General features: G+C 39.8%; 3 protein-coding genes across 9 annotated transcripts; 1 reads left to right on the top strand and 2 right to left on the bottom strand.

The window, feature by feature from the left end:
* Positions 1–497: 497 nt before the first annotated feature.
* On the top strand, positions 498–19752 carry LOC115691188 (uncharacterized). 6 transcript variants are annotated; one of them, XM_030617764.2, is made up of 12 exons: positions 498–2084; positions 2413–2547; positions 2637–2781; positions 3168–3470; positions 5116–5377; positions 8297–8463; positions 8583–8693; positions 13812–13863; positions 13980–14089; positions 14181–14309; positions 15625–15714; positions 19050–19752. In XM_030617764.2, the coding sequence occupies exons 1-12, from the start codon at positions 694–696 to the stop codon at positions 19557–19559; spliced, it is 3405 nt and encodes a 1134-aa protein (XP_030473624.2). In that variant the 5' UTR covers positions 498–693; the 3' UTR covers positions 19560–19752. The 6 variants fall into 6 exon arrangements, with proteins under 6 accessions (XP_030473624.2, XP_056163416.1, XP_056163418.1 ...); XM_056307441.1 differs by having other exon boundaries at positions 14178–14309; XM_056307443.1 differs by lacking the exon at positions 15625–15714.
* A 961-nt stretch (positions 19753–20713) lies between these two features.
* On the bottom strand, positions 20714–22582 carry LOC115691176 (protein LEAD-SENSITIVE 1). Its single transcript, XM_030617747.2, has 2 exons — positions 22277–22582; positions 20714–21733 (listed from the first exon to the last, which is right to left on the bottom strand). The coding sequence occupies exons 1-2, from the start codon at positions 22368–22370 to the stop codon at positions 21039–21041; spliced, it is 789 nt and encodes a 262-aa protein (XP_030473607.1). The 5' UTR covers positions 22371–22582; the 3' UTR covers positions 20714–21038.
* A 907-nt stretch (positions 22583–23489) lies between these two features.
* On the bottom strand, positions 23490–27236 carry LOC115691175 (O-fucosyltransferase 20-like). Of its 2 annotated transcripts, none has more exons than XM_056307429.1 (6): positions 26462–27236; positions 26177–26231; positions 25536–25625; positions 24817–25100; positions 24439–24697; positions 23490–24165 (listed from the first exon to the last, which is right to left on the bottom strand). In XM_056307429.1, exons 1-6 carry the CDS (start codon positions 27100–27102, stop codon positions 23893–23895), a joined length of 1602 nt encoding a protein of 533 aa, XP_056163404.1. In that variant the 5' UTR covers positions 27103–27236; the 3' UTR covers positions 23490–23892. The 2 variants fall into 2 exon arrangements, with proteins under 2 accessions (XP_056163404.1, XP_030473606.2); XM_030617746.2 differs by having other exon boundaries at positions 26063–26231; positions 26462–27233.
* Positions 27237–27494: the final 258 nt, after the last annotated feature.

Genomic DNA, 27494 nt, shown 5'->3' with positions numbered 1-27494 from the left:
AAGAATTTGTGCATGCTAAGTTTCAGTAGATATGATCATAAATTTAATAGCGTGCTGGGCTTGCTTAGGCCAATAAGGTTCTAAAACACGGTTTGAGTTATTTTGATAATGTCAAGTAATTCATTTTTTGGGACCGACGAAAAAAAGAGAAAAGAAAAAAAGTAATTCATTTTTAGGGCTCAAACTCGAACACTCCGAACATCTCTATATAGATCCGTTCAAGCCCGGACATTTTACAAAGTGCATTTAACATCTTTAAATTTGTTTTAACAACTCCGAGCGGGTGATTTTGAAGCCCGATAGTCAACTCGGTCCGCATTTACCGGGCTTATTAATCAGATTTACATTCTTTGTTTTTCAAGTAGAGAGAGAGAGAGAGGGGAAGGGGATTTTAGGAGGGAAAGAAATCGGCAGCAAACAGATGGACGGTGGGGATTGGATCTGGACACCATTGAAACTTTCCCTCCTCCCCCCGCCTCCCCCTCCTCTTCCCCCACCGGGCCAACCGCCAACTTCGCTCGTCATTCTTTGCAACACGCCCCAATCGCCTTCTCCATCTTCGTTCTCTCTTCAGATTCCTTCATCCTCTTGTCCTTATCATTCTTGCCCATTTGATCCATTTGCCAGTTTTTCTCTTCCCACCGAAATGCTTTTGGAGAGGTGTCGGCATTAGCCTGTGATTCGATTGATGCCATGCCATGCACTTCGCTTCGTTCCAGCGATGGCAACCGTTGCCGCGACAGTACCCGCAAACGAAAACCCACCCACCATCCTGTCGTGCGCGATCCCCAAGGCCAAGACAAGAAGAAGAGGAAGCAGAAGAAGTGCGTTGCAAAGGCGGCTGCACTGGAGGTGCAGCATGTGGGAATCCCCTTGATTTCCAAGGCCACCGGGTGCCCTTGCGAGTCCATTCGGTTGGAGCCCGACCGCCTTTACGCGATCGGCCGCGGCGCCAGCCGGTGCGACTTTCTTCTGCACGACCCACGGGTCAGCAACCCTCATTGCCACATCCTTTTTGATGGTAACCAACGCAAGGTCTTCATTTTCCATGCCGGGTTTCATCCGAACGGCTCCTTTATTCTCCGGGATAAAGTTGGGGCGGAGCACGAGGCTCCTCGTGCTCCTTCGAGTCGGGTTTTCGTCAATGGAGTCGAGTGTCGTCAGGGTAGTGTCGTCGCGTTGTTTGCGGGGGATGAAGTTCTGCTCGTGTGCGGCACTGATAAATGTAGCTCTGGCATTCGAATTGGTTTTGCTATTAGTAGAATTGTTATCCTGGACGAGGAGAGAGTGGTTTCTGCCGGTTCAGATGATCCTTCTGCAGTCAAGGGGAGGTTTTCTTTGCCTTGGAAAACCACTACGACCACCACGACGTCGAGCAGCAGCAAAAGGGTATCGGCTTCCTGGTCTACTGCCTCGTCTCCAGGTCCATCCTCTTCCTCCATTGTTTATTGCCGAGCAAAATCACTCTTGGCTCAGTGCAGGCACATTTTGCACTCGGCTGACCCCATTTCTTGCATCCGGAGATGCCCTTTTTTTCTGGCAACAGCCATGCCCGCTTCATTTAATTGTAAGAATTCATCTGGCTCCAGACTTGATCTTTTTTCCAAGAAGTCCACCGATTCTTGTGGTGAACCAGAGTTGGCAAATGTTTTGCCCATCAACAAATCTGACATCATCTGTAATATGCCAAGCATGAGGTGCAGACTTCCTCACCCACTCACTCATACGCATCAAACTGAAAAGGTTGTGAGCTTAGAGACTGATGAGAAAGTAGCATGTGTTTCTTCGCATGCTGGAAATTTATCTCAAAGAGGCAACAAATATCTTGACAATGCCGATCCAATCACCTCTCATTTAAACCAAGTGCCTGCAGAAACTGGCCCTTGTTTCAATACCACCGCAAATGATGAAAATAGGCGCAGCTCCTGTCTACCTCCAGGGATGAATTTCTGCCTCAATCGTCTTGAATCTGTTGGACAAGGTTCTTTTGGTTGTAGTTCTGAAGTTTCCTTGGCAGAACTTATCAATCCTGTTGAAAGCATAGTGCAGATATTCATTGCGACATTCACGTGTGACATTGCATGGTTTGTACTTCTTTTTCCTTGCACTGATCTGTACCTTTTAATTTCATACTCTCTTGGCCGATGTGTTAATTGTCACTCGTCTTCGCTATTTGCTATGAGTTTTGCAGTGAATGCCTTCAGCCATTCCTTTTTTATATATAGTATGCAGGGGCAATTCTATAGCTCTAGCTTTTCTTGGTAATTTAATAACTATGTGGATAGCTCGTGCATATTTCCTTCTTGCTGACATGTTTGCATCTAAAAAATCAGTCTATATTTACTTGTTTTTGGTTCTTGTTCATGAACGGTTGCTTGTGTCTGTGGTCATCTCACTTAGACATAACGGCAGGTTTCTGTCCTACTGTCAAATTCCTGACCATTTGCCGGTGACCATTGCTTGTCACAACACTGATAGATGTTGGAGCTCAAGCCCTGAGCAAAGAACCCTTGTGCCTTATCCAGAATTCCCAAAGCTTCTTGTGGTGTAAGTTGTTTATCATTTCCCGGTTAACTTGAGTGATGTGCTTTAACAGTTTTACACAGTTTAGTGTTCTTGGACGCTTACTTTTGCAGATATCCCCCTTTTCCCGAGATCATCGCTTTTGGTGGAGATCGAAGGAAGCAGGGAATTGCATGTCATCATCCAAAACTTCTTGTTTTCCAAAGAGAGGATCGGATTCGTATCATCATTACTTCTGCCAATTTGGTTGCCAAACAGGTGATTCCTAGGTTTAACATATTGTGATTTTACATTTGTCATAGGCTGTTTTTTCCTTTGAAATTCTCAAATGAATTATTTTGCCACTTTTAGGTTTATGTGGTAGTTGTTCTCACTTTCTCTTGTTTGGAAATTTTTTATGAGGTTTTCATCTCTTTACATCCAGTGGTTGGATCAATTTGGTTATAATGATGTGGAAAGATGGATGCCAAAAATTATCTAATAATTATGGTCTATGGGAAGCTGTTAGGCATATCTTATCTTTCATGTACTTCTTGCTTTGTTCATTCTCGACTACCTCTTTTTGCCCCCACTAGTTATTAGTTTATGCTGTTGTAGAACAAACTTTTGATGTTGCATTATTCATATGCTTTTGTCTTCTGCAGTGGACTGGCATTACCAATACTGTGTGGTGGCAAGATTTTCCTCGTAGAAGTGTTTCTGATTTCTCATCTTTGTTCACTCAAATTTCTGATGTTGAAGTAACACAAGGTGTACAATCTGATTTTGCTGCTCAACTAGCAGGGTTTATGGCATCTCTTGTGATTGATGCACCTTCTCAGGCTCATTGGATTGTTGAGTTGACAAAATACGACTTTAACAAGGCTATGGGATATTTAATTGCATCAGTGCCTGGAATCCATTCTTATATGCCACAGGAAACTTTGGATCTGACTGATCTTTTGTCTGTAAGTGTTCTATTTTATTGCGTAGTTCTGTCACTTGGAATGGATACATCATCAAATTTTGCAGTAGGAGTTATTAATATAGCTCAGCTGGAGAAGAGGAATCATATCTAATTGGGTCTGACAGTCGCTTGTCTCATCGTCAATGAAAATTGCAACTGTTATAGGGATGGTACAGGTACAAGAAAAACATGGAGAAAACAGTAACGGAAGGGGTTGGATTAGTTGGTTGAATTGTGATAGGCTTGGAAACATTCTCTTTTTGAGGTCATTCACTTTTATTTTGGTAATCTAATTGTTCTTTTGCAATCAATTTATTTTGAAATTACAGATAAACTACAATTTGAGCTCCAATTGATCAACTGATTAAATAGACTTTTTCTGTCAGAGGTTGTTTTTTTCCAAAACTTCAAGCCTAAATTAGATAGAAAATGTAAAATATTCTGGTCCTTTGAAGAACCTAGCAAATAAGAGTTAGTTCGTATCTTTGAATTGCATGAGAATGTGAAGGGGTCAATCTGCTACGGAATTCCAATGATCTGGTACATGAGTTTATGAAGACTGGATTGATGAATCTAAATCATAGATTGGAAGGGAATATAGCAATCTTAGGTACGTGTAGCGAGAGACTAGCTCCACTCAATTGTCATGAGATGAAAGAAGATATACTTTGTTTGGAAGCCTGATCTTTCTATTCAGCATAAAATGGATCACAGAAGAATAATTTCTGGAGATTCCATGATCACAATATCTCTCTAGGAGTTTTATGGCTTATTTATTATTAGTGATAACTAAAAGAGGGCTTGTGAAGTTTGTCAAAGATGCTAGAGGGTCTTGCCAAAAAGTTGCTCCACTTATATAGAGTAAATTTTTTTGTGCCTCATTGGTCTTCTGCATTAAGCTTGTTACATATTCTGACGTATTCATAGTTTTGCTGGAATTGTGACATTGATGCTATGTAACTGGAGGCTATTTTTTTGGTAGGTTATCAAAAAGAGGTTTTTGGTAATTTAAATATTTCTTTTTGGTCTTTCTCTGTTTTTAAGTTTCATCCATCTCAGAAATGTGTCACTCAAGAGAGCTTTCATATTGGACAGCTGCTATTATTTATTTGATGTCTCCAGACTTCAGATACATTACTGCAGAGGAAGATATTCTTCTGTTTTTTTAGATCATTTGTAATGGATAGAGAGATGCTTAGGTGCTTTCAGGAAGGGCCATTTCGGGTTACTTCAACTTAACTTTTGACTTTCTGTAAATCTAGCGACTCTCACACTTTGACTTTATTTGAAACACCTGAAACCTTTCAAAATATTCAAATATTGACATGTAGAATCATATACAATTTTTTCATAGTTTCTTGAAATTTAAAATATTTTTTCTTTTTCATAACTAATTTTGGAGGGAAGTCATAAGTAGAAGTAGTAAGTGGTTTTTAGGGCTTCCAAAATTTATTCTATAATATAGAGATGGTGTTAGGCAATGTTGCAGGCATAGTGTTCATGACCTTCAGCATAAGATAGATGAGTCAGTTCATAGTGTGATAACAGATGAACATAATACTATCGATTCCTTTTTACCTTAAGTTTGGTTTCTTACTTTTTTTAGAGTTCTTGGGATGTGACTCCATGATTTTATTCTTTATCAGGACAACCAGAGTGCATCGTGTTTAGTGTTTCCGAAGCACATTGCCATGGTTAAGGCATCCATTACTGGCGTAAGTCACCTTTTGCATGCGGCAGCGGACTCAGATGGTGCAACTCTAAGGAAATTAGCTATTTTCCTCTCAGATTCTCGTATTAATGCATCTGGGATGCTCGAAACAACTCTAAGAAGAGAAACAAATATACCCGCCGATTACAATGCTGTCAGCATTCTTGTTCGAAATCCCAATAACTCCTTTAAGGGAGGTAAATCTGATTCTTGTTTTCATAAATAATTAACTTATAGATTATTTTTTTACTGCTGGTCAGCAATTATATGTGGAGTTAGCGACCAAAAAAAATAAAAATAAATTATATATGGAGTTGGTTAGTGGGCCAATATGGCAAGCCCTTGAAATCAAACTTGATTGGCCTTATAAATGTCTACCAAATGATTAACATAAGTTACTTACACGATCATTTTAAAGGATTGATCAATTTATGAATTTATCAAAAAAAGTAAATTAGTCTATTTTAAACTTGAAATCATTAATATTATTTGAATTAATTATTTAAGTAATTCGACCAACTTCAGTACGCACTTCATTAATTATTTATGTACTTCACATTTTGTTTTCCAAGTCAGTGATCAGTGGATCGGTCCCTCATTTTGTCTTAATTGGTGGAATACATCTTTTCTTGGAATCCCTTTCAACTCATCATATGCCTATGCTTATATGCGAGAACTTTTTTACATACAATCGTGAAAGAGAATTTGGAGATGGAAGCAAATACAACCAATAAAATCACAGATTCAGTTGCATTTGTCAGGCAGGAATATAATGTTTTTACTTTGGTACAGGCTTCTTTCTTTGGGGTGCATTGTGACTTCATACTTTGTTTTACTGGTTTGCTCTTGTATAAGCTGAAACAATAGAAGCACAATGATCTCATGCCTTTTGGAAAAACCTCATAATGTTGTCACTGGAATTGAATGTAGGATATCTGTCAAGTGTCCTCTTATCTGTCTTGGACCTTTGTGGGGACTTTTTTAAATTTAAATCATTAGTTCCTCTTCTTCTAGAGGAAGCTGTGCATTGAAAATTTATATTTGGACTTTAAATGAAGAAGAAAATGCTTCTCTGGCAGTCATGGGAGAGCTTTATATACCATCTTATCAATTGGATATAGTTGACAACTTCATGTGAGACAGAAGGTGGCTTAGAGTTAATCACTTAATTTATTTGAACATGGCTCTCATAGGGAAGTGGCTATCAAGTTTATGTGATAGGGAAATCATTTTGGAGTTTGGTTACGTGCTCTTGGATACAATAGTTTGTGTCATGATGTGGGCTAGTTGGTTTCAGTCATGGGACTGTGCGGCGCCTAGCAAGCTGATTTACCAGACCAACCCTCCCTTCTAAGGATCATTCCCATGGCTTGTATTGTGGAATGGCTCATTGTGACCGATTGTACCACGTCTACCTTTTACTCGGGCATATCGTGTCCCAAGCAGGGCATGCGTCTCGATTCAATACAACACTGGTTTCAGCTTACCGTGGCCATCAACTGCCTTCAGACATCTTCCACATGAAATTCCTTCCTTCAGTTGATTTCCAGCACAAACTCGTTGACACCACTACCATGATCCGGTGGTATCGTTCATATCGCATCCCCCATGTTTCTTCTGGTATTACGGAGCTCATTTCCATTCCTTCATAAAATGGGATAAAGCCGGACTGTGACATTTTCCCTGACTTGATTTCCATAATGCCCCTGCTGCGGCCTATCTTTGGCTTCCTTGCATTTCCCTAACCATCACCGCCTCTTCCTAGGTCTTACATGAATGCCCAATGCTCACCCAACAGAATCCGTCACTCAGTGTCGCTTCCTCGCATACCAGACCATCACCGCCTCTCCCTAGGCTTTACGTGAATGGCCTACACTCACCCAACAGGAACACGTGTTCCATCTCTTCTGCAAGTCATGCTCAAATCATGGTGACAGATGGCACCTGCACATAAAATTTGGAACCTTGCTCTAATATCAGTTGTCATGGCACCGGCTAATTGTCCTCGGTTACGGGACTCAGGTGCCTGGCAAGCCGATTCACTAGGTCACCCCCCCCTTCTAGGGTTCATTCTCGTGGCTTCTATTGTAGAATGCTCATTGTGACCAACTGTACAATGTCTCCCTTTTACTTGGGTATCTCGTGTCCCGAGTAGGGCATGCATGTTGATATAACACAACAATTGGTTTCCCCCTGCCGTGGTCTCATTAGGTGAGCAACATAAGCTCTCTACTAGTTTGAGCACGATGGCCAAGCATGCTTTTGGACATCTTCCACATGATATTCCTTCCATCAATAGACCTAGCACAAAGCCCTTGACATCGCTCTCATGATCTAGCTGCATTGTTCATATTGGATCCCTCATGCTTCTTCTGGTCTTACGGACTAACTTCAATGCCTTCATGGAATGGGGAAAAGTTGAATTGTGACAATTTGATTCAAGAAATTAAGGTTTTTGAGGATTGCTATGCATGATATCTTTGAGCAAACCAATCTTATATGTATAGTTCAAGTTTTTTGGAGAATGGCATATTCCACCATTATACAAATTTGATTATTTGCTTCTTTGATTGAGGCATTGGTGTAGCCCTGACTCCTAGAGTACTATTTGGAGCTAGGTAGCTAACTAAGTCATTATGTGAATTCACTGTCTGTATAGCACCATTTGGAGCACTAAAAATAAGATTTTGACCTTTGTAGATATGCTTTGTCCTTATGTATTATTTTCTAACTGCCAATACCATTATATTTTGTTCTAATTCATTTTTTTCTAACAGCCAAGTAACATTGGCGTAGAAATGTTTAGAGTTCTGCAGAAAGATTGTCGATTCAATCTCTCTTGCTTGTTCTTATATTGTGGAGGGAAAGGAATTTCAGAGCTTTCCCAGGCAGCACTTATAAACTTTTTCTTTCTATGTATCACGCACTTGGTTCCCTAGCTTAAGACAAGTTCTGTTGATTTTAAGATGAACTGATATTGGCATTCTCCATTCAGTATATGGCTCTTAGTGTATGCTTTCTGAATTTTCTCCTGTACATTCTGTCTTTTCCTTTTGGTGATTTCACTGTTACTTTTTGAGATACTCAAGTACTTTTTTTTGGCATTTCTTCACTAGATTGCATCCGAGTAGGATTTCTACCTAGAAATTTTGCAAAGTGGGTATCCCCCTTGTGGGACGAAGGTTTTTTCAGTTTTTCTGGCTATGTTTGTCCAAAAGAGGTGCTTGCTGCTGCTCTTGGAGGAAATAACAAGAAAGTATCATTGATACTACATGTATTTCAGGCATGTAACTGCTGTCTACTTCCTGATATAAACTAATCATCAATATCTGTATCTATCAACTTCTTGCCTAGTACGTATTATAAATGGTTCATCTAAAAACCTATTTTTGATCTTTCTAGGGGCCTTCTTTTTCTGACATGCCAAAGTTGATGCAGCATCATCATGTGAATGCCTTGTGCTATTTCATTGCTTCTATTGAAAGGTGTAGAGGACTTTATAGACTACGTGAGGTAAGATGCAGGAGACTGATTGTCATTTTCAAGCAGCTTGTTCTGGTACCTCTGAAGTTTTCAATGCATATTTATTTTTTAGAGGTATTATGCATGCATATTTATGTGCTCTATGGACTGATGAGAATTTCGATCCAAAAAAAAAAACAAAATGGTCTGATGAGAATCACCTCCTTTATCACATTTACTCGCGGAAACTTCAGTGCTTAATTTCAACAAACCCTCCTTCCCCCTTCTTATCATCCCTCTCGATATAAAGAAAGGCGGTCCAGTGTGAATTATTTTTGGAGAATGAAGACATTTAACTTTACCTAGGCATCCCATTATCCACCTCCATTTGTATTGTTAGAAATTAACGACTTTTTGTTATAATTAGCCCACTGACAGTTTTATCTACGTAAAAAGCCCCTTATATTTCATTTGCTTCCTTGAAAAAATAGTGATAATGGCACCATGAGATGCTTGGCATCTAGATGTTTCATAGTTAGCCTTGACTTTTGAAACTTTGATCTGGTTAGTGGCTTTGGGCATCTACAGCACCTTACAGGCTCTACTTTTCGTGCAACTGATAATAAGTTGCTTTTATGTTCTCAACTTACATTTGGGATAAACATGTCAGCTGCACAAATAGACGAGTAAAAGGAACATAGTTGCTCCTTTAACACATTGACTGCCTTATAACTAGCTTTCTCGGGTAGAATCCATTGCCGACTACTTTAGTCATTCCTGGAGAGACCTGAAGGAAAAGTGTGATTTTCTCCCCATTAGTTCAGTGAGCAGTGTGTATGAAATTCTTTTTAAGGTGTTTGCAACAAGATTAAAACGCATTATCAGAGATGTGGTAGAACCTTATTGGAGTGCTTTTGTTGACCGAAGACAAATTTTAGATGCAGCTATGTTCGCAAATGAGTTAGTGGATTCCCAATTTAACACAAAGAAGAAAGTTGTTATTTGCAAGCTCGATGCTGAGAAGACTTTTGACTATGCTTTGTGGGATTGTCTCTGTATGTTTCAAAGAAGACGGGGTTTGGAGAGAGGTGGTGCAATTGGATGAAATGGTGTGTCGCAGCCCCTACAATTTTCTATTATAGTTAATGGCTGCTCATCTGGTTTCTTTCAATCTTCCCTTGGCCTTAGACAAGGTGACCCTTTATTCCCCTTGTTTATCCTGATGATGGAAGTTTTTAGAAAAATGGTCAAAGCGTCAGACTTGGTATGGTTTACTGGCTTCAAAGTTGCCAATGGAGACATGGAAATGATTGTATCACATTTCTTCTTTGCAGATTGTACCATCTTTTTTGTGAAGATGTTCAACAGTTACTCTATTTGAGGAGTATCCTTTTGTTTTGAGGTGGCTTTTGGGCTTAAAATCAATCTGAGTAAAAGCAAGCTTATTCCACTGGGTGAAGGAGTGAACAATACTTGATTATCTTCGGTTGTGGGGTTTTGGTTAGGTTCTTACCTGATCACCTACTTAGGTCTATATTTGAGCACTAATTCCAACAAGTGTAGCTGGGAGCCTGTTTATTTAGAAATTTTAGAAGAGGTTTTTTGGCTGGAAACATCTTTCCTGTCTAAAGTGGGGATATTAAGATTTAATAGGAACGGAGCTTTCTTGAAGCTTGTACGAAGAATCTAGCCCTTACTAAAACTACTCTCTCCAGTCTTCCTATTTATTTCATGTCTCTTTTCCCCATCTCCTCACTGTGTTGCTAAACGGCTGGAAGCTATTTAAAATATTATTTTTTTTTGGTGGGGGCTGATAATAAGGAGGCTCATAAATTCCCTTTGGTGAATTGGAATGTTGTCAATCAACCTTTTTTGCAATGGTGGTTTAGCCATCAAGTTCCTCTCATTATCGAACAAAGCTTTTCTCAACAAATGGCTTTGGTGGTTCAAAGTCGAAAATGAACATTTCTAGAGGAAACTGGTGGCCACAAAATCAGGCAATGAATAGGCAATTTTGTTGACTAAGGATAGGAGAGCTTCACATGGCACCGATTGATGGAGGAGGATTAGAGAGTAGTGGAGTGAGTTCTTTGTTGATACTTCATTTAAAGTGGGCATCATAAACCAGACACTTGCTTGGTCTGACTTTTGGCGTGGGACACATCATTAAAGATAAGTTTCTCGATCTCTTTGACCATACCAGAGAAAAGGAGGTTTGGCGGTGGATTGTTATCGTTTAAATGACGGAATGATCACTTGGGATATTTATTTCTTGAGGCAAGCCCAAGATTGGGAGTTCAAAGTTTTTATGCTTGGTATGATTTGAAGATTTCCACTGCTTCTGAGGATACTTCGATGTGGAACAATGGAAGAGATTGAATTTTTTTATTTATCTTACTATAAGCAGGTAGATAGGGAGGTTTGGTGGTAGACTGGACTTTCCTTGGAAAGTAATATGGAATATGAGGGTTCCAACGAAAGTTCTTGTTTTTGGCTTGGGAAGCAACTTCAGATGAATTCATACCTTAGTTAACCTACAACAAATGGCAAAGTACTGGTTAATACGTGTGTTCTCTGCAAAACGGAGGTAGAGACTGTGTGTCTTTCATCCTTCATTGTTTTTGGATAAGAATGTTTGGACAACAACTTAAGCTTGCACTGGGTTATCTTGGGTTGAATGTCCTATTGAGCAAGAACTATGGGCTTGGGGGCATCAAGCAACAAGACATGTAGATTGTCTCATCTCCTCTCTGTTTTTGGTTGATTTGGAATGAGCGAAACAAGAGAGTTTTGGATGGAGAGGAGTCTTTTCTTTTTGTTTTTATTGTATTGGCTTTAAGTTTTGCACTTTTGGTGTAGTGAAAAATTGTGTATGGATGTAAATCCCTTGGTTGATATGGTAGATGCTTTGTCATGTGATTGATCTCCCTTTTGGTTTTATGAGCTCTTTGTCTATCGGTTTGCACCCCCTAGTGTCCTTCAGTTGATCTTTCCACCTATCGAAAGAAAAGGAATTATGATTGAATAGGCTATCGAGGAATGAGCAGAGGGTTTCCCTCTTACCAAAGGCGCTTTTAGCCCAAGTGCCAAATTGGGTCAGTGGCAGACGAGCCCCTTTAAATGTGCTTCCTTTTTTCTTTCCTCTTAGATTGCACTCTAACTTCACTTCAAGTAATTTCCCAACAAAATAGTCCAAAGCTTCGTTCTTTTAAGAGTTTGACCAAATAGCGAACTTAGCTTCAAAGCTGAAACTCCATTTTAAATTAATGCTGGAGAATCTTTTACATCACAATCTAATTAGTGCATAGTAGAAAAATTTTAGATAGAATTTAAATAAATGTTTAGGACATGATTACACCAATTGAAATGTTCAGGATGATGACACTTCATATAGGAGGTTTCAAATCCCTGGTGTAATCTCACCCTTTATTGGACTAGAGCAATTAAATTGGATTATGCTTAGGAAAGTTTACCAAAAAAGAGCTTTATAGCTAAAGATTTAACCAATTAAGTGATTACAATTTCTTTGTTATAGTGCATGTGCAATTCAATAAGTAATTCATATCTGTGAGCCTACATGACTTGCGTGACGCCTCACTTCCCTAGCAATCATTCACAATGGATATGTGACCTGCGACTTTGATCTAAATTCTTAGTTTGGAGGAATAGGAACAGAAGAGCCCTTTAAGGAATACCGTTCTTGGGTTGTTCATCAAAAAAATTTTAGTATAGTTGAGAGTTACACATAGGGGTGTGTGTGCGCTCGCGCACCCACAGTGCTCTACCTTGATTTTTTTTGCTGGTTTTTTAGCTTATGTAAAAATGTATCACTTGGGGCCTTTCCAAAATGTGGTGCAACCCCTTTGTGCCCTCTCAATTGAAGTTATTGAATTTACTTACGGGCTTATCCATCTACCCACACACATACACACACCAGCATGCATGTATATACACATCCAGGATTGGAATTTGTGGGACCACCGCTAACTTTCTAAGGCTCAAGTTTAAGTGAAGGCATGGTTTGATATTTAATTGCCTTAACACTCCCTTTTACACATAGGCTGAGATTTGGCCTAAGACCGAAGTGTGGAAATATATAAGTGGAGAGGCAAAGAGGGGGTTAGATAGTTTTGAACTTAGATACTCTTTCTTGTATATCATGTGACATTTGTGAGACTACTACTAGGTGTTCGAAAAGCTTAAGCTGTTAGATGAAAGTGTGGTCTAAGTTTTAAACGTTGTAACAAAGACAATTGGAGCTTTCATGTTAGTGGATTCTACATTTTGCCTCTACCTCGTGGAGGAAATATTACTGAGGCATATTGGTACTTTAGAATATTTTGCTTGAACCACATCTAACTAATTTTGTTGTTTAATCAAATGAGTTATTTGTCTCTCTTCTTTAAATTTCTGGATGTCTTAACAAACTTGATGATTGTTCTATTGTGATCTTGATATGGAAATCTGCAAATCTAGAAATTCATTGTAGACAATTGACCCTCTCATGGACGTTTAGGCTTGCTAGGTATACATTCCTTAGTCCTTTATTCTCTTATGAGATTTTCTTTTGTGATAAATGCAATTTTGCAAAGTCAGCACTTCATCATTTAATTTTAAGTATAAGACTTTTGGTAATGATGAAAAAAGTACGGTCCTACAGACCTTGTTATTTTGCCCTCAAGGCTTGAGAATGTGAAGTTTTTGGTACCAATTCTGGAAGTAGCTTGTCAATATCTGCTTGAGTTACACTTTTATGATCTAAATGTTCGTATTGCAATTTGTTTTACTAAGTTTGAGTTGTTTGCACCATCATCACGTGGCATATCCGTGTCCATGTTTATACGTTGTAATAGGTTTTTTAAGGCAATTTCTGAGACAGTTACTTGAAGCTTCTAGTGAGGGTGTACTACGAATTACGGGATTACAAGGTATTTGATTGTTGTTTCTTTCGGGGAAGTTTGTGTTTATCAAGGCTGGCACAAAATCAAGAGTATTAGTGGGGGAATATTTATGAATATAAAGCATGTTAAAATTGGTTAATGAGAAAAAAGTAAAGCTGGTCAGTTGAACAAGTTAAGCTATTATGCCACTGCTCCTTCAAGAGAGCATTTCTGTCTGTGAATGTTGCGTCTGAAATGTCTTATAATTATTTTTTTATTTTTCTACAAGGTGTTAGATCAATACAGGTGGCCTGAATCACTAGAAAGTGACTTTGTTTACGGTGAGTTCATTTTGCATTGCTTTTATATGGAATTATATACTTCTAACTCCCTAATATTTTGCTCAATGATTGTTCTTATTAATACTACTAATTGCAATAAATTTTCTCTTCTTTAGGTTCATCCTCCATCGGTTCATCAATCAATGCACAATTCTTGGCCGCTTTTTCAGCTGCTGCTGGAAAGAGATCTTTGCGATCGTCTGATTCTGAGGAGTCAGATCCAGAGGTAGGCAGTTATGCCCTTATTATATGGTGAAAACTCATGGTTCAATTGATAGTTGTTCATAACTTAGATGTGCTTGATTCTCTTGAAGCAGTGGGGATTTTGGACTGCTAGTCAAGAATTGAAGAATCCATCAATTAGAATTATTTTTCCCACTATTGAGAGGGCGAAGATGGCTATTAACGGAATTTCGGCTTCAAAGCAGATTCTTTGCTTCTCAGAGGTATGCTGGCCTCTTGACCGGGTGGGCTAAAAGCTTTCCTGTACTTCGGCATCCTTTTGATGTCAGAAGGTCTTGTATAGTGCCCCTAAATATGTTTAGAAAGGATAAAAGCATAGAAAGAGGGAGTGTAACTTAAACAGAGAATATAATACAAAACTGAGGGCAAAAACTAAAGAACACAGAATTTTTTTTTCTTAATGATGTCTTCCCAGTGGCAGTTGATTCTTGATTGCTTCCATAAGCTTGTGATAACGAGGTATATCCTTTAGATAGTTTTTTTATGTTGCTAGTTCATTAATTATACTGGTGATTGCAAGTAATTAGTGAATCGACCCCAGGAATATATGTGAAGTATTTATTTGATATGATGAAAGAGTTTACTAAGGTCACTGTACCTGACTTCTGAGATAAGGAATGGATTATGTGAAACTTAAAAAAAGACTGTGGATTGACAAGATTATCAACTATATAAGCAATGGCAAGGTAGAAGTTGAAGAAAAGAAATGCTAGAGGCCAAGGATTGTACTTGATGCTATCTCTTGTGTGCTAAATGAAAATGTCATCCTCAGCAGCAAAGCCTTTTTCCATTGAGTGGGTTTGGCTCCATGCATCTTATTTTGTCAACCACTTTCAATACCATCTACAATAAGGTCTAAACATTGAAGATCTTTCATCATATATTTGTTCATGTCTTCTTTCCCTTGTTCTCCTTTGATCTACACAGCATCATACAGTTAAAGCTTTGAAGTAGCATTTGAGGTTATTGTCTCCTGTTTCTAAACATTTTTATTTACTTTTTTTTTCATCTCATCTCATCCGAGTGGGTCACACCATGTTCTTGTTTGTACATTACTCGCTGCTCTCTATTCTTGAGTGCTCATAAGTTCTTTTGAATCATTCTCTGCTGGTCTGTGCTCTTTTTAGCGTGGGATGTTACTTGGTTGACCCAAATTCATTGGCTTTGCTACTATCCTGTCCAGTTTTCCTTGGATCTCAACAAGGGTTCTATATTATAGACAGGACACTAGACATAATTCTTGCACATATAAGCATTACTTTTCTGTACTAAAACTTGCAGTTTTTGAGGTTTCTGAACCATTTGCTGTCCAAGCATGAGCTTATCATGCCAGTGAAGTCCAATGCCTGTACATTCAGATGGCTGATCATATATCTCTGTCTGTGTACAGGAAGGGTTGTACTTATTGTTTTTCTGGTGCTTTTGCTGTTGTTAAATGGTAACTAATGGGGCTTATCACTCATAGGCTGTTTGGTTTAAGTGAGTACCTTACGTAAATATTCACTGGTTCCCATACAGAAAACATGGCAAAGGTTGAAGACTGCAGACATACTCGATGATGCAATTCCTTATCCTTCCTATAGGATTGGCCACCCAATTCATGCAAAGGTCCATTCCAATCTTCTTCTCCAGTGAAAATAAACTGTGTTGTTCAGATTCCATCAATTAGCATGCACTCATGAATGATAAATTATACCCTTTTGCAGAATGTGTAATAGATTGTATCATAATCTGCTAATGAAGACAGAAAGTGATCATTTTTTTCTTTTAATTTTTAGCTATGGTAAAGTTATGCTGGTGCATGGATATATTCTATCTTAATGATCTAACATTCAAGACTGAAATTTAACATCTCAACCAGCATACAGATTCACTCTAATCAATTTAATACCATTGCATTCAGCTCAGTTTGGGCATTGGAATATCGATCAGGGGTGCAAAACCCAAGATTTCAAAATCTTGACTTAGCAAACAAAGTGAGGCACTCAACCATAAATAGCTACTAATGCATTTTGCTTGTTTTTGAAGTACTTCAATTAGGGTCCTGTTAATGAGTGCCCACGGATTATTTATCTTAAAATGAAATTTGTAAATTTTCCTTATTGATTGCTTAATAATGACCCTTGGGGCACTTGTTAACAAACTCCTTTTAAATAAAGTGGGATTCTGTTATGACTTATGAGAGCACTGTACTTGGGCTAAGGTGGATGGCCATAGTATATATTCATTATGCATGATGCACTAACAAATCCTAAAAGGAAAATTAAAATGAACTTATTGTTAGACAAATGTTTTTTACCAAAATTTAAGCTGTTAGGAGAGAGAGATTCTTGTAAGTCAGGATTATGTGGATGTAACTGTATTGGCGTGATAAATGAAAAACAAATAATAACATATATAATTAAAAATTAGGGTGAAGAGAGAGAGGGAGGGAGGGAGGGAGGGAGGCAGGGAGGGAGAGGGAGAGAGCATAACATTGAGAGTAACTTTATGCAATCCTACAACACTTGATTTACATAAGAGAATACAAAAAGAAAAGTCAAAATCTCCTAGGTTTCATCGTCATGTTATTGTGCAACTTGTGGAGATAAAATGCGTTTCAAAATCTGAGATTAAGTGATCTAGTGCTCATCTATTTTGACTATTGTGAAGTTATATCCTACTGAGGAAACATTTTGTGATAACTTAAGCTTTTGGGTGAAATAGTTGTTCAAAAGGTATTAAAGCTTCGGGTCAAGGGTCTGAATCTTGGCACTATTTCTTATTGCTTGCATGTGCCCTACTCATACTTTTACCCTGGTTGTTTTCTATTGCGGTCACGTTCACATTTTTATGTTTCACGCGTATGGTCCAGCTTACATTGTGGGGGGGGGTGGTGTGGGAAGTATGAAAATTTATGTTTGATTTATGGAGGACACATTTTCTGACAGCTCAAGCTTTTGGGATACAATTTAGAATTCAGCGAAACCTTGATGGACAAAAGCACATGAAAATATAGAATGCACAAACATCGTTTTATTCACTAAGCGAAGCACAATTTCATTTTCCAACAATGAAGCCTCCTGTGCAAAAAATAAAATAAAATGAAGCCTTTAGTATGGCCTAGTTAGACACTATTTTTTATAGAATATACGCTATGACGAATATGCTTTCCTCTTTAAAGCACTCTTTCCTTTTTGTGGTTCTTTTATTCCCTGTATTTTAGAAACTGAATTAAATAACATCAATACATCAAATGGATCGCATCCTTTTTCGTTGTGTGTGTGCGCACCCGCTAGCTAGTAGAGGTGGGAACTTTAACTTGACAAAGCCGGCCATTCCATAAAGAAACTGACTCATCCCAACCCCGAGCCAACTGAAAAAGTCGTTGACTTAAACCTGGTTGAATATGAATTGAAAACAACCTGCACTCAAGAAAATCATAGATTGAGTGATTGATAATCGATCCATTCTCAATCCAAAATTAACCAAATCCAAAGTAGCCTAAGCTTGAAGTATGCCAAACCTGAGATAACCCGAACTTGATGTACACCGACTTGTCATGATATTTAATTCTAACTCTGATGAACCCAAAATAATAGAAAAACCAAATGCCAGCGATTTGGACCTTAAGCGAACATATGATGAATGCTTTACATAAACCGGACCCAACTCATTCTGTTAGAAAGTGGAATTTGAGATGATCCAAGAATTGATTGACAGGAACCCAGTTCTGACTTTGGGATGACAGAACCTGAAATGTCTGGACCCAAAAGTAGTTGAATCTGAAACGACCCAACCATAAACCAATCTGAAACAACCCAACCATAAACCAACCCGGTCCACCTGTTTGCTGCATCATGTGCCTGATGGAGATTGTTCCACGGAGACATATTTGGTCTAGATCAAGTGTCTTTCACCTTGGTTATGATCCGATTATGGTGGGTTTGGAGGACTACCATGACCTGAGAGATCTGATTGGGCGCTTGAGAGGCCTGGATGTCCAAGTTTAGCAGAAAAATAATGTACATACAGGAAATGAAATAAACTATCCCTTATTCACATGATAGATTTGATACTGAAAAGTTTAATTAGGTTGACATAACTACTTCAGAATAGTTCTTACCTTCCAAAGGTTTTTCTTTTTTCACCCCTCTGTCATTGCGAGTAAATCATCATCTTCGGCCATATTAGCAGTATGGTCCATAAGTTTGGCAGAATTGAGCAATCTGTCTGAAGTTTTTACCATTTTATGCTGGTGATGTAAGCACACATCTCCTAGTTTTAAAGTATGCAATTGAACTATTTAGTTTGCTGTTATCAATGTGCATATAATTGGTTTCCTTTGTCGCTTCAACATCAATAGAAGCATAGATTAACCAGTCAAGTTGGTGTGGATGGTCTTTGCATGAGTTTTCGGAGGTCAATAAACCCCAAATATATTCCTGAGAAATATTGTTTTCATTTGCAATGAGCATTGTAACAGTCAAGTTGGTGTGGATGGTCTTTGCATGAGTTTTAGGAGGTCAATAAACCCTAAATATATTCCCAAGAAATATTGTTTTCATTTGCAATGAGCATCGTAAGTCATAGAAATACTTATGACAAAAGTGCAGTAAAGGAACTGAATTGCAAACAGAAATTGGTGTTACTGAGACAAAGGTATAAGACCGCTTTGCACTAAAAATTCAATTTCTTGAGCTATAAAGAAATTGAAAACATTGTTGTAAAAATTGATTTTCAGTTTGAGGATATTCTTTTTTAAGCCTGAGCTTTTTGGGTAGACCATCTTGTATAGCTTTATCTTTACCGAGGTATTACTATTGATATAAATAACTGAATTGGCATGGCAAATCACTGGGGTTATTTTGGTTGAGAGAATTTTGCCTTCGTTTCACTGTCGGGATGTTGTATCTGTGCTCAGGGACATTGGCACGTCTTCAGGGAAATATATTTTTTTTCAGGTGGCAATGAGGCGCTTTAAGTCCAGGGCAAGTGCATGTTCTTTTGGTTGGGTTTATTGTGGGTCACATAATTTCAGTGCAGCTGCTTGGGGGAGGTTGATTTCCAATCAGTCTGGTGGAAACGTTAACACACCTGGTCGAAGCAACTTCAATTTGAAGAAGCTTCACATTTGCAACTATGAACTTGGGATACTGTTTGTTGTTCCCCCGACAGAGACACTAGCGAAGGGCAGCCACATAGACTTGGACAATATTGTTTTGCCATTTGTCATGCCTGCTCCTAAATATAGGTCTTGTGACAGGCCGGCAACAGCAAAGGCTATGAGGGAGGCGGGGGTTGAAGTCAGTGGATTGGGGACGGAACTTTCAGAAGTACCATCTGTTGACGAAATGATGGAAGAGAACCTTGATGGAGAGGATTTAATTGAGGTTAATGACCAAATCGCTACAGAAAAGGAGAATGCATTCGCTAATCAGCTCTGGAGCCAGGTTGATGCATCCCAGAGCTGATAATTCTTTCCATCTTTCAGCAGAAGACGCAAGTTTCATTTTGTGAACTTTTCTGCAAAAGATGCAATTTTCCAATGAGTTAAAATCTATTCGGATGTCACATTTATCCACAAATAATTTGGCTTCATCTGTACACAGTTCATTGTAGAAATGATTGACTTAATAAAATGAAGGTCCTGTACAATTTCTGAAAGATACTTTGTACTGCTCTAAAGTGTTAATGGCTAGTCGACATGGAAGGGTAGTTATACCCCATCTGTTATGCTGATCGAGTCATAGTTTCAACGATTGTCTAGTCCATTTCCCGAAAGAAGAAAACGAGGTTTGTTTTTTATTTATTTATTTATCTTTAATGTTCTACATACTAACCAACATTCCTCTTTTAGAAAATTTCTGTTCAGTCTCTTTTTGAGATTAATATTGACGCGATTCTCTTTTTTTTTTTTTTAAAACGTGGTATATCTGAAGTTTTGGGTCTATTGCTTCTCCCAAGCAAAGAAACCACCCCGTCTACAAGTAGTGGTTTGCATTAGCTAAGGCTCCACTTATGAAGTGATTGGCTTTTTATTAATGGTACTATGCATTGTAGACGTGGCTTGAACATGGAATTTGTCGCATTTGCCCCGTATGCTTAATTCCTTGGCCTATCCCTTGGAAGCTCGACTAACTTTCATAGTGGGATTAAAGAAGGTCTCATGAAATGGCGCTTATCAAAAGTGAGGATCTGCACAGCCTTTGCCTCGGCTTGTGAGGGTTGGTGCGGCCCTCGCTCAACCACGGCAACGGTCAAACGACCCTCATCACGCCTTGGCGATGGTCGCCTCTGCCCCTGCACAAGCGACGAGAGGGTTGTGCGACCCTCATTCTGGCTCAACCATAGCCAGCCCTCTGTGTCTCTCCCTCTCCTGACCATGGTCAGCCCTCAAGTCTTATTAAACTGATTTTAAATTGTTATCAATAATTGTTCCTCCCTTAAACCCTCTCGTGTTATGGTAAAGCATAATTTATCATTTAACTGGAATACCATATATATAAAATTTAATGACAAAACCCACACCAAAGCTAGTCTATCCTATCGGGAGTATAGCTTAAAGATCAAACAAGATTTGCTCAATAAGCGTCTTAAAACGAATCCAGAAGCAGAGATATCCGAATTCGAGATAACGGCAGAACCACTTTCTCTTGCAACTTTATTTCTATACGGAGATGGTGACAATCAACAGCAAATATCCTGTTCAAAGCTAATCAGATCAGTGCGTTCGCACAAAAAGAAACAAGACTACACCAAGCATTACAAGGACCTCTAAGGCCAAATCCGACAATGCTGCAGTTTGAAGAGTATAAAAAACTTCTACCGGGTATAATTTGCAGAAGCAACATCCAACAAAAGGATAAAAAGTAGATTTTACACGGTATTTTCATCTCAACAGTCAGGCAAAGTTCTGGTGGAGACTGCCAGCAAATTGGGGCGTCCTGTCGCTAGTCATTCTTGGCAGTGGCAATGCAACTGGGAGCGGGACTATCCACAGCAGCTTGGGGATCACACAAATCAGATTGATCCACAAGTCTTTCTACGGGTACTTTAACCACATCACGGCGGACCCCAATGTCCGAGACCAAACGACTGATGCAATACATGCCACAACTCACAGCTGCCAGACCGCTAAAACTGGTCGTCAAAAATCTAAGCGGAGAGGACATGATAGCACTTGTAGCTGCCAGAAAAGCTGCTGCTTGCCCACTTCGGCCTACGCTAATTGCCGTCACCACAAGCAGACCCGTTTTACAGTAGACAGCAAAGTCCTCACAGTTGTTCTTGAAAAGGTTGTAGCCTCCAAAGCCATTCTGGAGGAGGAAAAAGGCACGGTGAAGCGCATCTTCAGGGGGGTCGGATTTTGCAAGGGTGCAAGTCCCTCCTCGAGCTTTAGCAAGGTAGAAAGCAGGGGACACGCCGTATTCGAAGAGGTAGAGGTTTCCACCTGAAAGGAAGCAGTCAATGCACGAAGCGATGACACCATCAAGTCTCGACTGATCTCCACATATCTGGCATTGCGTGCCCACGGGAGGAGAGGGAGAAGAGCTGAAAATGATGCGGTCTAACACAGTCCCTGTGCCGATTTCGTGTCCTGCCCCTCGAGTGAAGTGAATAACCTTCTCTTCACCAACGTATATTCCTGTTGGCGAACTTAAAAGAGACAATCTTTTCAGAATGCGAAAGCATCTAAGTCCATAGAAGGTACGTGCTTGCAAAGAACATAATCCGGACGATCAAAAGACGGGAAGAATTCGATCTCCTTCAGTTGACAGAATAACTAACAATACAGAAATAGCAAAGGAAGCACAAACTTAGCAAAGACGGACAAAGGGGAGGCAGAGTTCCAAAAGGGTCTAGGGGTTTAGATCTCTCTGCCATTGAAAGTGACTACTCATCACAAAACATCTCCTTTCATAGAAGAATCAGCAACAATGCCACAATCTGTATAAGCATAACTTGTAAAACAGGATGGAAAATCCACCGATAGAAGGAAAACGACCTCTCTCACAGACCCACAAAGGCAAAGCTCCCATATGTCAAACTAGGGAAGGGCATTATCAATCATGCGAAGAATCAAGCGAAATTATTAGGAAAAAAGGAGATGAATCGGGGCGAAATCATCTTCGCCATCATCATCACGAATAAGATCGAAGGGGGAAAAAGCGAGAGAAAGGGAACTTGCCGTGGTGGGCGTAGAGGTAAGAGAGGCGCCAAGAGTAGATGTGATCGCCAGGCTTGAGTTGGTCCCTCTCGATCTTGTTGGACAGCACTCCCATCTCTGCCTCCCCTTCTTCTTTCTCTCTTCTTCTTCTTCTTCTTGTTCTTGTTCTTCACCCTGGGTTTCGATTGGATCGATTGCGATATGAATGTTTGGGTGGGAGACGCAAACAGTCAGAGATTGCTTCGCCTCTACGGCTATCTCCCCCCCGCTCCCGTTGTCCTTGGGAGAACCTTTGAGAAACGTTTATGGGAAAAGAACAGGAGGTTGTCCCGGTCCTCCATTTTGTCCCCTCTTTGTAGATTCGTCCTCACGACACCTTTTTTTTTTTCTTTTAATCTCAGTCGTGTCCCTGCCACTTTTTGGAATATACCCTTTTGTTATTCTGCTCATATTCCAGTGTCCCTTCCAATGAATCCTAGATTGACGCTAGTCCATCCTCAGTCAACAACCTCTTACTTCAAATAACCAGATTTTCAGTGAGCATTTTGAACTAAAGTCCAATGGTTAATTCAGGATACCTTTGGTGTCTCTGATTGTGTAATGCACAAAGACGACAGTCTTTCATCTCAAACGCTTCAAATTTGTCTCTGTCATTGCCAACCGTCTTTGAAGAAACAACCAATCCACAACCGCTGAATTTTCAGGCCAAAAACTCGTCACCACAATTGCTTCTGCTCAATTTGTACTTCAGCTTACATCAACTGAGTTGATACGACTTGTTCAGTAATTACATTCGTGTGACAATCTGAGTCCTCATTTTACGTTATTCGACCATGGAAGACAGCCTTCGGTGCTATTTCAAAAGATGACATCAAGGGAGGATTTTTCCCGAATTTCCACCTTTTTGTGTTTGTTAGTGTATGATTCGATTTGAGTTTTGCGTTTCCGCTGCATGAGTGAGTATGAGAAATCGAAGAAATTTCTGCATCACATGGAGGAAATCATTTCATCAGAGAACCCATAGCCCAATGGCATTGCTAAGTGTTGCTGCTGCCATATCGTTGAAATCAAGCTCAGTATATTGCACCAAGCCTTTCTTGAGCTGAAAATTTCGCTCCACTGCTCTTAAAATGACTGCATATCTTACAACATTTTCAATCTCAGGCGCCCTTTAAATGTGTATACATACTTTGGATTTCTTATTGTGTCTTATCCTTTGTTAAAGACATTGCAATAAACACAAACTCGAACCATTTTTTTTGTGAAAACATAGAGGACCGGTATTTTCTGTTCCATATTAATAAATGGCAATTTCTGCACAAAAGCGATTATATTACATGGTAGACCAATCACTCGTCAGTCCTGGACGAAAATCGGCCTGTAATCATCTTCTGAATGATCTTTGCAATAAAGAATGAATAAATGCTTCTGTCTCTGTATGATTTTCTATTGTCTTCGCCAGTCATTCGTCTTGTTGGCAGGCAGAGGCAGGGTTAGAATTCTACAATCTGAACTGTCTGCCAGAAATGCCATTGCCAATAGCCTGAGCAGCTTTGTGGCTGCCATCTCAAGATCCAAAAGAGCTCGGATGTTTGATGCCAATTCTTGCAGCAACATTAGAAATTCCATGAAGTATACTACCCAAAATTGTAAAGCAAGCTCCTAGCGTGTTGTTGGGATGAGTAACCCCTACTGGAAGAGTTGCACATACAGTCAGGAATAGGGTACTTTGTAACATCTCTCCCAACTTTGCTTGTTCTGAGTTCTGGTTGACCCAAGGAGTCTCGGTGCAACTCCCGCATGATTCTGTTGAACTCTGGCTCAGGGAGAGATGTATTCAAGAAGTAAGGGAGCATATGCCGCTTATTAGGTGTTATGTACTTCCTATGACCGGCATAGGCCCTCTGCCCCTGTTTCCAGAAACATTTGTCAGTCAAAAAGAGACGAGAAAAGGGAAGCTGTCCGGTGACAGCTAGTGCAAGATAATATTAATTCTGTCCAGTATCAAGTTGCTCAACAAATGAGAAATAGGTGGTTCTCTTTTTGTGACAGATTTTTAAACACCTTTACAAATCAGGTTTTTGGAAGCCTTCTGTTGCATACTTCCTAAATCATGAAGCAATGGGTGTCGTTAACTATGTGGTAGAACTAGTCAGCTAGACCAATGATAAATGCTGTAGTACCTGAAGAGCATGGCCCATATTCCCCCCATGAGATGGCATGAAGACGTCACTCCTCTCACATATAATGAAGTCAATGGAAGCCATAAAGGAGGCTTTGTTAGCAAAGGGTTCCAATTCCCCGGGTAATGCAATATCTTGTTTGCTGTAGAAATGTGGAAATTCTTTGGTGAGTGGCGACAATGCTTCTTTCCCACCAAGTGGCTGCCCGCCAGCCCAGTAGATTCTTGCATTCTTTGGGGCACCTAGAGCCTTAAGCAACCTAAGAGGACAACCGATACTTCAATTACTAGAGACATACCCAATAAAACAATGGCGAGATCTCAAAACCTACTGGACCTGTTTATGCTTGATTAGGAAGTATATAGAGCAAGTGATCACCTGGCAACCTCTAATGCATTCAAGGGGCAGAGACCCGCAAGCTTTCTTTCATGACAGGTGATGTTTGATTTGGCAGTTAGGAGCTCGGGGTGCCGCTTCCTCTCCCTATCTATCAATTCATCATACTCGGGGCTCAAACCCGGAAGGCAACCTGTCCTCACCCAAACATCCTTCTCCATCCGCAAATGAAGAGCAATGTAGGGTCCCTTGCTCTGCATTCTCTCTGCAAGCTTGTTGCCAAGCCCCAATATTCGTGGTGCAAACTTCAATGCATGAAAGGCGACCTGTGGCGAACAGAGAATACAATCATGCATCGCTTTGGAGGGTCTGAAGTACTAGATGGATCTAAAAATTTTCAAGAAGAAGAAAGCCAATTTTTCTGTGAAAGTTGAACATTAACCCTGAATCTCAAGCCCACTTTCCTTAGGATAAAGAGACAGAATGAACGGAATTACGTGGGGGATAAAAATGATTTTTGTCAGCAAACAAGTCAAGGCTTGTTCTTGTAACAGTTAAGGTCTCATCATTTTAGGGTGATCCATTTTGATCTGCAATAGAAACAATCATATCTAATTTCAACCAAGTTAAAGAATAGGCAATTTTTTTTTTTAGTTTGTGCTTTCGTTTTCCAACTAGCATATATTTCAATCTCCAGCTGTCACTTCGATTTTGAGTAATTGCCTATCTGTCTGAAGAAGCAGAACATTGATTGGGAGTACCTTGCATCGAAGCTTTTGAAGATCAGAAGGAAGATCCTTAGATAGCCTGGAATCTAGACCCCGCAAGAGCAGAACCCCCACCTTCTCGAGCTGCAAAAATTCACGGACATGTACATCATTCAGTTTTCCTTATAGTCACTGTTGGCAAACTTATCTTTCCTTTTTGTTGTTTTTAACTTTTGAAAAACCACAAAGCCGAAGTTCAACACAAAGTATATGATCCAAATAAAAATGACACTTTGAATTGATCATCGCATCTAATTTCAAGCCAATTAATTGAGGGAATTCATCCAAATCTGAAGGCCAACCATACTGATAACAAAAACGGAGATAATATCTACAATATTCATGAACAGCCAATCAACCACTAAGGACGGCTCGTTTAGACATTTGGCTACAACCGAGTACACATATATGATCCCCTATTAACAGACACAAACTTCGGTGATGTCTTTGTTAGTCAACTGCAAATTGTTAAAAGAACAATTTCATTTAGGACAAAAAGAGGCAAAACGGGCTGTATTTACCCTTTTGAGATAATGGGAGCGAATCCAGTTAGCAGAGATATGGAGTGAAGTCGGTCTCTCGGCCACCGGCCTTGTTCTTATATGAGTGGAGGGCAGAGATGAAATCACGCGTACATCATTGGCAAGGACTCTCTTGAAGTGATCCAAGTCGAATATGTCTGAGAATTCACTGAAAGAAAATCACGACGATGTGCACTCAGTTACTGAATTTTTTGGTTGGGGGGAATAGCCGATGACCAGAAATACTTTAACCATGAATCCTGTTTTTTGTTTCATTGTTTGGTTGGTATGAAGACGGCATGAAATTTCCAACCAGTTCCTTGTAACGGGAATATCTATGGATAATTATTCTATTCTCGACCTATGGCGCATTTGTGAGCTGAGGAAAGAACTAGGTACCTGTCGTCGCCCCAGATGACATTGACTTGGAAAACTGGAACCACAAGAACGGCCTCGAGAATCCTGGCAATGACGACAGCATCCACAATCTGATTGCGCTGCTGGTTGATCCCGCCGGACACCACCATCATCACATACTTTCGCCTCTCCTTCACAATTCTCTCGCTCCTCCGCCTGTAATCCTTGCTCCACTCCAAGCACCCCCTGTACCCCATTCCCTCCGGTTGCTTCCAGAAGGAGTGCTCCTCTTCTGCTTCTTCTCTGGGCTCCACCAATGTATAATTATTATAATGATAAGGCTCTGTTCTTGCTTGGCTGATGGCCTGGTTATCTAAAATGTGATGGTGACTACTTGCAGTTGGGGAAGTAGCACAAGGGTATGAAGAGAGAGGAAGGAGGCCAATCCCGAGCATGCCGAGCAGGGCCATGAGGAATAGGGCCGAGAACCATAACTTTGGAGATTTAGATGACGACTTACACTGAAACGGCTTGGCCTTCTTTGATGAAGGTGATGGGGAAGGAGGAGGCGGTTTCTTTGGTAATACGAGAAGAGATTGAAGATATGATGAGGAGAGGGAGTTGATTATCTGAGATGGAACTGTAATGTATGACACTGAGAGCTTCTTCTTTGGCTTGCTCATTCTTCACACACACAGACACACAGAAAAGAGACTGGCTCCTATTTCCTTCCCCCACAAGTCAGAACAAGTTATATATTTTCTTCTACGTGCCCAGCTCAATGCTTGTCTACAAACACAGAGAGATAGATAGAGAGAGAGAGAGAGAGAGAGAGAGAGAGCAGGCGGGTGTACGTGAAATGATTATTATTTTTCTTCAAAAGAACAAAGAGTCGTGTTTAGGACATTTTGCAAGCAGGTCTTCCTACAGAAGGATGGGAGCTAGTATCCTCTATATTCATTTGGCTGTGAATAATTGGAGTACGCTTGTGCATTTATTATTCTAATAATGAAATAATAATAATAATAGTCTTGATTGCTCAATCAGCTATTTTATTTGCTTCTGGACGGTCGAA

This window comes from Syzygium oleosum, unplaced genomic scaffold (assembly GCF_021117445.2).
Source record: "Syzygium oleosum isolate NSW1041296 unplaced genomic scaffold, Sole_v2.1 Sole_v2.53, whole genome shotgun sequence".
In the NCBI taxonomy this organism is placed as follows: domain Eukaryota; kingdom Viridiplantae; phylum Streptophyta; class Magnoliopsida; order Myrtales; family Myrtaceae; genus Syzygium; species Syzygium oleosum.
This window is presented reverse-complemented; position numbering and strand designations above follow the sequence as displayed.

Coding starts and splice junctions, on each gene's coding strand:
- LOC115691188 (XM_056307441.1), top strand. CDS start 694: ATGCCATGCACTTCGCTTCGTTCCAGCGATGGCAACCGTTGCCGCGAC. Junction 2,782..3,167: donor CCAATTTGGTTGCCAAACAG/GTGATTCCTAGG, acceptor TGTCTTCTGCAG/TGGACTGGCATTACCAATAC. Junction 8,694..13,811: donor GACTTTATAGACTACGTGAG/GTAAGATGCAGG, acceptor TTTTTCTACAAG/GTGTTAGATCAATACAGGTG.
- LOC115691176 (XM_030617747.2), bottom strand. CDS start 22,370: ATGGGAGTGCTGTCCAACAAGATCGAGAGGGACCAACTCAAGCCTGGC. Junction 21,734..22,276: donor TTACCTCTACGCCCACCACG/GCAAGTTCCCTT, acceptor GTTCGCCAACAG/GAATATACGTTGGTGAAGAG.
- LOC115691175 (XM_030617746.2), bottom strand. CDS start 27,102: ATGAGCAAGCCAAAGAAGAAGCTCTCAGTGTCATACATTACAGTTCCA. Junction 25,101..25,535: donor TTCAAAAGCTTCGATGCAAG/GTACTCCCAATC, acceptor TGTTCGCCACAG/GTCGCCTTTCATGCATTGAA. Junction 24,698..24,816: donor AATGCATTAGAGGTTGCCAG/GTGATCACTTGC, acceptor TTGTCCTCTTAG/GTTGCTTAAGGCTCTAGGTG.